This window comes from Rhagoletis pomonella, unplaced genomic scaffold (genome assembly GCF_013731165.1).
Source record: "Rhagoletis pomonella isolate Grant_MI unplaced genomic scaffold, Rhpom_1.0 Rhpom_scaffold_00011, whole genome shotgun sequence".
In the NCBI taxonomy this organism is placed as follows: Eukaryota; Metazoa; Arthropoda; class Insecta; order Diptera; family Tephritidae; genus Rhagoletis; species Rhagoletis pomonella.
The window spans coordinates 396,335-407,952 of NW_023458565.1; the positions used below are offsets into that span (position 1 = coordinate 396,335).

Consider the following 11,618-nt stretch of genomic DNA (forward strand, 5'->3'; position numbering starts at 1 on the left):
AGCTCCGTCTCGTCTATGTCCGGGGGTGGTATGCCTAGAACGGCATTCACAGGTCTAGAGTCTACATAACTCGAGACTGAGTCCCTGTGAATGCCGTTCAGGGCCTGTCGGTAAGCTGTCGGGTCCAGAGGTTGCTTAATGAACCTCTGGACTTCGTCCGTCAGTTCATATAGATGCCTCCTGACGTGCCTAGGCGAGGGCTCCTCTGCAAGCAGCTGTCTGCTTGGGTGGCCACTTCTGTGGCTCCCGATCAGGAACTGCTTGCAGAGCATTATATTGTGCTCCTTTACAGGGAGCATTTGCGCCTCGCCGTGCAGGTGGTGTTCAGGCGACATCAGGAGGCATCCTGTCGCTGTCCTGAGGGCGGTGTTCTGTACAGTCTGTAGCTTCGTCCACTGCGTCCTACTAGTCCCTGGCGACCACACTGGCGCTGCGTAGTTCAAAACCGGCCGGTCTATTGCCTTGTATGTTGCCAGCAAGGTTTCTTTGTCTTTGCCCCAAGTACTGCCGGCTAGCGACTTGAGGACCTTGTTGCGGCTCTGTACTTTATTGACAATAGCGGTTGAGTGCGCAGAGAAGGAGAGCAAGCTGTCGAATGTTACTCCGAGTATTTTGGGGTTATTCACCGTCGGAATTGGTGTGTCATCGACGTGAATCCCCAGCGGTAGCCTGACCTCCTTCGTCCAGGTTGTAAACAGGGTCGCGGAGGATTTCGTAGGGGAGAGGGCTAGACACTTTGCAGTGAAGAAGCGAGGAAGTTCGGAAAGTCCCACGACAGCCGGTTCTACGTACCAGAATGACTCGGGTATTACCCGACCAAGGGCTGTTGTTTCGGCGATCTAACCCCGTTTAGGTCGGCGAAGTATCTCTGTATGTCGTCGGGTCCAGTGGTTGATCTACGTATTGCTGGACTGCGTCCTTGTATACGAATAGGTGCCCCCTGACGTGCCTGGGCGGAGGCTCCTCCTGAAGCAGAGGTCTGTTTGGGTGTTCGCTTCTGTGACACCCCACCAGAAATTGATTACAGAGCATTTTGTTGTGTTCCCTTACGGGGAGAATTTGGGCCTCGCTGTGTAGGTGGTGCTCAGGCGTCATCAGAAGGCACCCAGTCGCTGTCCGGAGTGCGGCGTGCTGACAAGTTTGTAGCTTCGTCCACTGCGTTCAACTAGTCCCCGGCGTCCAAACTGGCGCTGCATAGTTTAGAACCGGCCGGCCAATTGCCTTGTATGTTGCCAGCAACGTTTTTTTGTCTTTGCCCCAAGTTCTGCCGGCGAGCGACTTGAGGACCTTGTTACGGCTCTGTACGTTATTGACAACTGCGGTTGTGTGCGTGGAGTAGGAGAGCAGGGTGCAGATGCCCTCTTAATCTGCAGTGTTCAAGGGGAGGTTAATTAGAAGTTTATATATTTTTAGATTAGGTTGCTCGGGCATTTACCCATAGGCACGGATAGCTTCATCCTAGGGCCATAAATGCCTGCCCCAACACCTTCTGGTATTTTGGAGTCATCAGAGTACCACTGAATGGTGCTGGAATGTATATACCCCTCCAAACTGGAGTTGTTCCTGGTAACCTTAGTGCAATGCTCTATCCTAGGGCTAGTGGGAGCTAGGATCTTAGCTTCTCCATGTTCCTAGACGATAGGACCTTGCCTCTACCGTAACCTTTAGGATAGTACCTATGTACGTCTGGCAGCCTGCTCTATGTCGATGTGCAGGGCTCAAGCTCAATAACTGCCTCTCCCATGGGGCATGCGAGCATTGCTCCTGTAATGCATACACAAGCTAGACATTGAAGTTTGGCGAGAGACTGTCTCACCGTGGTCAAGGCAGTTCTTTAAGCCCAAGCCGCGGCCCTGTAGGTCACTATTGGTCGTACTATGATGGTGTACAACCATCTCAGGATCTTTGGGCTGCACTCCAAGACTTACCCGCTAAACGCCTGCACACCAGTAGTGCTCCCGCAGCTGCGTACCCTTGACAGCGGATGCCATTGTCAGAGGGGATTTATAGCAGTTCGTCTACTATTAAGCTCCAGAGAATGAGTGATAAAACTCCTGCTTGCGGGCATCCCTTGGCTGTTTCTAGCTGTCCCAGTTTCTTTAAGTGATTATTATTTGGAGCAGTGCAGCTATCCATCTGCGGATAATTGCCTGCACCATTGGACTCTCCAACGCCCGACAAACCCCACCATCTTATGTGTTGTCGAAGGCCTCCTCGAAAATTTTTGCAGCGCTGAGCGGTTCAAATTCGTCGTCTAGCCTGGCACTGTACGATTCGACAAGTTAAGCCAAGGTATATCACTTCTTTCGCGGAGACGTCTCTCGATGATTAGAACTGCTTGAGAACGTTGACTAAGAACTGGTCCTCATAATGCGACCATTGAGGGAATACTCCGGCTGTATTCTAACGGTGCTTTATCGACACTAATCCTCATCGACGAGTAACAACAAATACAGCAACAGCGCTTTTATTGGACTCAGAAGAGTCCTGACGAGCCATCCCCTAGAAAGGGAGTGTTCCACGAAAGGCCCTTCGCAAATCAAGTACTTGGGAACTGAGAACCACCTACAGCAGCAAACAAGGTAAAGGTATTAGTAAAAATGTACTGTCAAGCGTAATCGGTCTCAGCATCAGATGTGTGAAATGCCAGCCCGGCGTCAGCAGAGAGACATCTCCTCCAACATCATGTTTCAAAAACTGGGCCAGGCACATTAACCCGTGGCAATGTTATTTGAAAGGTGGTCGCACCCAGTGGACAGCACTTCAAGTCAGGATGGATTCTTATGAACTGCAAAGACGATAGACCAGCGAACTGGCTTGCAGAGTTGCCCTCAAAACTTAAGGGTTAGAAGGAACACAAAGCTGTTACAAAAGTGGATGTCATTCCTCCGATAGGCAATATTACTATATTCCTACCAAAGAGCGCTGACAAATTAGCAGAGTACGCTGTTGGGCTATTCAAAGCGCAGATCGAGGGTCGGAGCAGAGATAAGAACTAGTAAAACAGCATAAACTACCTAAATAACAGATTCAGTTTCGTTGGGCCTTAGAATAAAGGCTACGGCAAACAAAGTGGCAGACTCGCGGAAGAGTGAGGTCGATGCGGACATCGCAGGCCAATTAATGGAGTCAATCCTGCAGAATAGGTGCTCACTACGCGTAGCTAAGCAGCGGTAACTAGAGGATGTTTATCTGGACAAATTTGAGCTCGACAAGCTATCTACTACATTTGGCAGTGGTAGTGGCACGTCGTGGCTGCTTCAGCAATAATAGCCAGTAGGTTTGCCATGGAAGATCTGATGACTTCCGCTGTATATCACAAACATAACATAACACAACATATAACATAAACATGGTGTTTCATTTAGAGGTGGAAGTGGGAACTCCATTCGACCCTGGATTGACTGAGTGCTAGCTCAACCGTCCAGACCACACCTACCTCAGAATCGCAATCAAAACTACGCTGGAAAAATGTAGCAAATTTGAAATGTTTATAGCCGAACTGACAGTTGGAACATGTGTATTAAAGGATGTAGTGGTCAGTCGGATCGCTATAAGTTTCGTGTCAATCGGTTCGGTAGTTTTGGAGTAATAAACTATATACCAATAGGCAAAGGTGAGATTTTTACATACACGATTTTGCAGAGAACGCAGAAATTAGAGAAAATGAGTTACCGATTTTTTTTTATGATGTAGCACAATACCAAAAATTTATGATGCTACAAACGTGCTTATTTTGTATTACAAACATATGTACGTAAGCAGTTGATAACAGGTGTTAAACTTGCGCATAAATAATAAGCTCGCGTGGTGTTTGCGGTAGAATATTTTCAATTTTGTACAGCACGAGATTGTTTTAGGACCGCATGCAGATAAACTCACGTGCATTTGTTTAAAAAAAACTTTCATTTTATATTTCATCCAAGCATTAGCGTATGTATGAATAAATACAGCTGCGGGCAACTAATAGGTACCCTTCAATTCAGTTCTACATACAAATGATCAGAACGAGACTGCACCTGAAACTGAGAGCAGTTTTTTTCTACACACCATCGACGATTTAATGCTAAGAACGCATAAAATGTATCAATCTTGCAATTTTTTATACACAAATTCTATGGGCTAAAAAACTCAAATACTGAAAATCTTTCGAAGAAATCGAATTAAAAGGCTCGGAAATGTTTAGGGATGTTTGTTGATTTTTTTTTTAATATTGCACAAATTTATATTTATGCGGTTTTGGCTAAAGAATAAGCTATATTAAAAAAAATAACTAAAATTAAATAACAAAAACAAAAAAAAAATGTTGTGGTGCGCCTATAATTTTGACACAGGGTGTATAACAGATAGTATACATACTACTTTACATATTTTTATTTTCCTTTGTTTTTAGTTTTCTTTATTGTTTGCGCACTTAATTCATAGCGCAGGCTTCCACAATTTAACAAGAAATGTATTCTTAAATAAAACAGTAAGTTTTTATAACTTATGTAAATGATTATTATTCATTTTCGATTTTAATCGAAACGACCGATTGATCGGGTAATTTCTTACGATTAGTTGCAATTGTTAATCGAATGCTTTCGATTAATCAATTAACCGATTAATCGAATATTAATTTTTTTGCCATCACTATATATGCAACGTTTTTAATAGCGGCAATACCACGGCACAGAAATGTGTGGTTGGATTTATGGTTAGACGGAGATTCCGATTTGTCTCTGGGTTTAGCTCATCAGTGAGGGATTGGCCACCATCCGCATCAAAGGTGACTCATTTACGCGCAGTGTGACCAGGTTAGCCGTTTTGTGGCTAGGCTTAGCATATAATATTAAGCCATAGCCCCAGAACTTTCGGTCTGACTTCGCGGCTTTTTTCTGGCCTTTTTTACTTAAAATATTCATAGTAAATTTCGGACTCGAACTTATAAAAATAATTACCATATTAAAAATACTTAATATTTCAAAAACTTGGTACTGTTTACCGTTCAAATATTATACAAACAGAACAAACTACCATAACTTTGGGAACACCCTTTCTTAGCTTTTTCTTGGGTTAAAAAAAAATTTGCAAACTTTTTTGATCCAGGTCCAAACCGAAAAACGGTTGTAGCACGAAATAAAAAGAAGAAAAAATATATGAGGGATTCACAACGGTGTCGTAAGTGTCATATTGTTGTATGCCGTAAGCTTTAAAATCTTAAATAAATGTTTAGAGAACTTGAAACTACAACTAACTATTTTTTAACACTGCGAAAATTCATAATATGACTTTGATGGTACTTTAAAGTTTACTACATACAACAATACGACACTTACGACAACGTTGTAAATACCCCAATTAGAAAACCCCCAGAAGAAAAAAAACAGAGTTTGTCGATGCCGGTTGGGAAATTTTTGCATTTCAAAACGGACCACCATCAGTTCAGCCCAGCTGTACTTATATGTAGACACCAGGCCCGAAATATATATATACTTATGCTTCCACACAATTTTACGTAAATCAGTTTTCGCTTTGCTAATATTGCTTCCAAAAAAAGTTATTATCTAGTATTGATCAAAATATGACTAATAACGAGTTAAACAAAAACACTATACATATGTGGAATATTCTCCTTCATTACATTTGTTTTCAACATGGGCTTACTTTAGCTTATCTGTTTACCGCCAAAGAATGTAAATGTTTATCCTCACTGTCAAGTTTCCATCATATTCTCAGGCGTAAGCAGAATGTTATGTTCATAGAGAATTTTTGCCGCAGCGAGGCAGCAGCTGAAGCAATTTTCTAAACCTAAATATCTACATACATACATACAATCCGCTTCACTTGAATAAGAGCACATTTTTTGATCATGATTCGAGCTTATAACTGGACTTGTAGGCATCGGGGAAGCTTCGTTTTAATCTCATTTTGAAGAATGATCCATTTCTAAGAAAGCGGTGAAAATGAAGAAAACACTTTGGATTTTATTCCAATTCTTATCAAACTAAATATGTATATGAAAAGTATGCTTATTGTTTTGATTAACTTGAATAGGCACAAAATGAAATCAAAACGAAGTGTCTCTGATACCCAGCAGTCCAGATATAAGCTTTGATCTCGAGGAAAAAATGTGTTCTTATTCAAGTGGAGCGGAGTGTACTTATCACTGTAGATGCAGATTTTTTACTCTCGTAGTTTTTTATCCATTCAATTGCTTTTAATATAAAAGCCTCAGCAGCAGCAATAGTGCCATCATTAATAAAGTGAAAGCACTTTCGAACGTAAAATCGCCGGCATTTAAACCGAATACTAGTCAATCAATAGTCATCGAGAATGAAACGTTTCATCATCACATTGGCTATTGTGTGTAGCCTTTGCTTCAGCTGGGCTCTACCTCCTGCCAATATACCTGCTGTCGCACCACCACCACCGGCTACCCTAACACAGGATCTCGATGAGTTGTATCGCCTTATACCCGCTAAGCCACTTAACAAGTTGGTCATACGTTATCTGCTCAACGATGCGGAGTTCCAGGCTATTATACGCATCATAAATTCACACGATGCCTTCATGGTGCGTATGCGCCTTTACGCCCAGCCGGAGATCATACAATTCCAGTCGTGGGTGCGCTCTCAGCTGATGTTGTCTGGCGGCGGTTCTTTAGAATTCGAGGAATCCGAAGAAATTTTGAGTCTCTTCAATCCAACACCCTACTGGTCGGTTTATGGCTGGCAAGGATTTTTCAATGAATTCCTTGCATACTTCCCACAGGAGATGTTGCGCGCCCAAATCAACGCAAAGGTAATCCAAGGCGGTAGTCTCGCCCAATTCTGGGAGAAATTGAAGGCTTTGCGTCCGGTATATGAACGCGTTTTGGCATTCCCGGAATCGAAACGCATAATTACACAACTCGAACAGAATGGTGTGAATTTCAGTCAGTTAGATCAATACATTCGTTCATTGTTCGATTGGTTTAATTTGAATCCGGTCGCCGCGAGCGCCCAGGAAGTTAGCACTGTCCAAGCGCCAATTGCTCCACCGGCCGCCAATAGTATTGTAGCGTAATATGTTTCGATTATAATGCTTCTGGGGTGAATTCATGATTCATCACCAAAGAACGCTCAGGAAAAAGTGTTCACGAATAAAAAATCATTATTTTAAAAATTTAAATATCAATCGCTATAAATGTATGTATGTATATAAATAAATAAAAGAAAACTTACACACATATCGGTTTAAGGACTCAATTATTTTCTCCAGAAACAGGGACAAAATGGTACACTTCTCTAAAGGAATCCGATAATTTATTAATAACAAGCTATCATAGCGCTAAGCCAATTCGACCTTGCCGAAAGTAAATAAAAAAACAGGGATGAAGTTCTTACAGGCCTAGCTCAGCAAACTCTAGCGACAAGCGCGCTTATGTACTCGTATCACTTCTAAGAGCAATTAGACAAACCCTCACCGCAGCTCCCGAGGCGCTGCTAGACTTGTGTCCTCTGCTCATTGCAATAAAGATAAAGGGTGTTCTGTGAGTCTTACTCATCGCTGCACTGCGAAGGGAACATTTTTCCACTCTGATTAATTTTTACAACGCTAAAACCTGTAGAGGAAATGAGTCCGAGCCCCTAGTAAAAGACCGCCATCCAACTAAATATGACCAGGTACGTTTAGCAGTTTCGCAGCTGAAAAGCAACAAAGCTGTTGGAGCTGCCAGTCTGTTAGCTGAGCTATTCAAGGACGGTGGCGAGGATCAACTTGCATCAACTCTTATGCAGAATATGGTCGGATGAACTCATGCCCAACGACTGAAATTTAAGTGTGCTGTGCCCAATCGACAAGAAAGTTGAATAAGTCTTATAAAGCGTATGAACGATTGAAGCCCACCGTTAACGAATTGATTAGACTTTATCAGTGTAGCCTTACACCTGGAAAATCCACCATAGACCAGGTATTCATCATAGAAGACCTGCGAGAAAGGAATACACGCACAATCTATTTTTCGCCTTCAATGCAATTTTAGGCAGCACGAAAAGGAAATGCCAAAGCGCCGCGTTATCTGAAATTACTGAAAACTGATACGACTTTTTACATAAAATGAACAATATCAACAGCTCCGCTAGAAGGACTTTTCCGAGCCGTTTGATGATGTGGAGTTGGAGAAGGTAATAAGAGCTACAGAACTGAACCACTTATTACACGAGCGTACAATTGCTGGCGTATGCTCAGACATCGACATCATCTCCTGTCATCAGACAATCAGTCAGCGTATTCACGCTTTGACAGTTATAATTTCGAAAGGTAGAGAACTTCATTTGTCTGGGAATTAGCATTAACCCCGATAATAATGTCAGCCTTGAAATCCAAAGCAGAATTAGCCCTTTCCAATAAGTACTACTTTTTACTGGGTAGACAATTTCGGAATCATATAGTTTGAAGCGGAAGAAGTACGCTCTAAAGCAACCGTGCCCACTTAGAAGTTTCGTGACATCAAATTCTACTTCTTCATGTTTTCTTCCCAGCCAGCTATCTATATGTGGTCTAAGCCTGTGCGTCCACCGACCGTTGTTGGAGTGATCCTATCGCTGTTGCCACTGCTCCATTGTGCGACGTCTCGCTCGCGATTTCCAGCACTTTCCGTGGGGCTCGCCGTGGATAGAACCGGGCGTTTCTTGGACCAAGAGTTCGATAGGATGTAGCCCTGAGATGACCAGCGCTGCATCTTCTGACACCGTACGGAATGCCGAGCAGACGCTTAGTGCGCAAAGTGTATACACTGATCGTATTCTCTTGATGTACGATGGCGTGTCGCATGCAGTTGCCCAAACCTCCGACCCGCGGAGAATAACGGACTTGAGAACACCAGCTACCAACTTCCTTATGTTATGTCTTGGACCTCTTTTGTTGAGCATACGTTTTGAGAGTGCTCCATAGGAGGACGATGCTTTTTTCGGAAACGTAGTCCAAGTGGTCGTTAAATTTTGAGCATCGCGTCGAACTTGACGCCTAGGTACTTGAGTGAGGGTTTCGACTGCACAGTGGATCCTTTAACTCTTATTTCTGCCTGCTCTCTGATTTGCTGTTAGCTTTTTAGAAGAAGCTCTGTTTTCTGCTCGGCCAGCGCAAGGCCCTTCGATGTAAGCCAATCCACGTTGGCAGCAACGGTTACTTCCGCACATCGTTCTACCTTGGATAAATGTTTGGCAACAACTACTACGGTAACGTCGTCTGCGAACACGATTATCTTCGCTTCCGCGGGAACATGCAAGCGCAGGACGCCATCATACATGACGTTCCAAAGGAGTGGTCCTAGTACGGATCCCTGAGGGACACCGCCTGAAACTGTGTATTCTACCAGGCCAGTTTGCGTATCGCATAGTAGAATCCTATTTTGGAAGTACTTGGTGGTCAGTCCTATCAAATACGCTGGGACGTTAAAGTTCCGTAGCGCGCACAGTATTTTTTGCCAATAGAGCCCGGCGCCTGGTGTACAACACTTACTGAGCTTGTGCTGGTGCTATTATTCTGGCGGCCATTTCTGAAATTGTGGGCAGTAATCTGGCTAGTTTAAGGTACATATTTGTTAATAGTGTATGTACATATGTACATACATATATAGATACATATGTGTGTAAGTTCGCGCAGTCTGTTATATACAAATCGCGAACCTACATCTAAAGTGCGATCAACTAAAAAAAATTTTGGGAATTTTTTGCATAAATCAAATCATAGGACTTACATCCAATTAATGGAGATATTTTTTCCTCATATATACTAAAGGTCTGCAAATATACCAGCAGAAATACTCTTCACATGTGTACATGAGTAAATGGAACATAAATTTTAGAGTACTAAAAAAGATAGGAAGAAAAAAAGAGAACATCATAAATTTGAATAACTGAGCAATGTTACTCAACAGTGCTCTGCTACATAAAACACTGTTCCGCTTTTCCAAAACACTTGAGTATATTGATTGAATTCAGCAGTATTTGAAAACTTCATAGGAAGTATACGAATACTTATGAAGTTTTTTCTTTCAAAATGTTATCATTTAACATAATGTTAAGAAAATTCATAAATTTTATTTTCATTGTCGAATTTGATTCGTTGAAGAAAGGGGGCTTATTTTATTGTTTCGCGCAACTAGGGTTTAGCTAACATTTTGCATTGTGTATTATTTGAACTCTCGTTCGTGTGATCCGCAGAAAAATTATCTTAAAGAAGTGAGTAAAATATAAAAGAAAAATGTTTTAATTATAAACGAATATTGATAAAAATTACACAGGTTTACAAAAAAAGTGTATGCATATTAAACCAAACCTATATATCCCTATGTTATTCGACATGCTGAATGCGAATCCGAGGTCCGTTAGCCTCTATCACGTCAGGTTCGTGGTCAGTTGAACGTCAAGCAGGGAAAAATGCATTGAATAAACCGGAAAATTCATATATGTGGGGTCTTAGAACCCGAACCCGTTAACCTCCATAGTGTCAGGTTCGAGGTCAGTTGAGGGTCAAATAGGACAAAAAATTTATTCAATTAAAATAATGTTTTTTTTTTTTTGTTTTAGTTGTCGCTGAATTCGAATATGGGGGTCCCTTGATTCCTCAAGGTTATCTATACGAATTTATTGAACTTCCAGGTTTATTCAATGAATTTTTCCCTACTTGGCCTTCAACTGACCACAAATTGACGTGGTGGAGGCTGACGGGTTTTGGATTCGCATTCAGCGTGTCAAATAACATAGGGATATATAGGTTTGGTTTAATAAGCATACACTTTTTTTCTAAACCTGTGTTATTAAGCTAACACCATTAAATTTAGCATCAGCAATGGAAACTGAAACGCCTACCATCCAAAATCCCACCAATGCGCAAATTAAAACAAAAATTTCAAACGGAGAATATAAATTGGTACAAAGGCAAGGTAGAAGCAGGGTGTGGGAGTTTTACGCAGGAATTCAAAATGAAGACGGACAAGAAATCGACAATATAGTGGCATGCAAAAGGTGTAACAGCGTTCTAAAACTCAACGACAAAAGCACGTCAAATTTGTTGAAGCACAAATGCTATCTCATTTCTAGTTCAGATAGAGATAGACATGTAGAAATACAAGTAGATAACGAGTCCAAAAAAAATGTGTACGCGTTGTAACACAGTGGGCAATTGAGAACTGCAGATCTTTTAAAATTATATCTGATTCGGGACTGCATAAATTCGCATCATTTTTGATCGCAGTTGGTGCAAAATATGGTGAACACGTCAATTTGGAGCATTTGTTGCCTCACCCAACAACACTGTCCCGAAATGTAAAAAAACTTTATGATAAACATTTTAGTCAGGTAAAAACGGAACTTAGTGAGGTTAACAACAACGGGTTAGGGATAACCACGGATTTATGGACAGATACCTATCTGAAAAAAAATTATTTAGCCGTGACTGTTCACTTTGTTCGTGATGGTGTATTAAAAAGCAAACTTCTTGGGCTTAAATCAATGGAAGGTGACAAAAGTACTGGTGAGAAAATATTTAAATATATCTAAGCATAGGTGTAAATATAAATATAAAAATAAATAAAAAAAAAAATAAAAATATAAATATAAATATAAATATAAATATAAATATAAATATAAATA

The 11,618-nt window shown here is 41.5% G+C and overlaps 1 protein-coding gene across 1 annotated transcript; it reads left to right on the plus strand.

Annotated features, from left to right (window-relative positions):
* The first annotated feature begins 6,257 nt into the window (after nt 1-6,257).
* On the plus strand, nt 6,258-7,102 carry LOC118746985. Its single transcript, XM_036480979.1, has one exon. It carries the CDS (start codon nt 6,316-6,318, stop codon nt 7,045-7,047), a length of 732 nt encoding a protein of 243 aa, XP_036336872.1. The 5' UTR covers nt 6,258-6,315; the 3' UTR covers nt 7,048-7,102.
* The last annotated feature ends 4,516 nt before the right edge of the window (nt 7,103-11,618 follow it).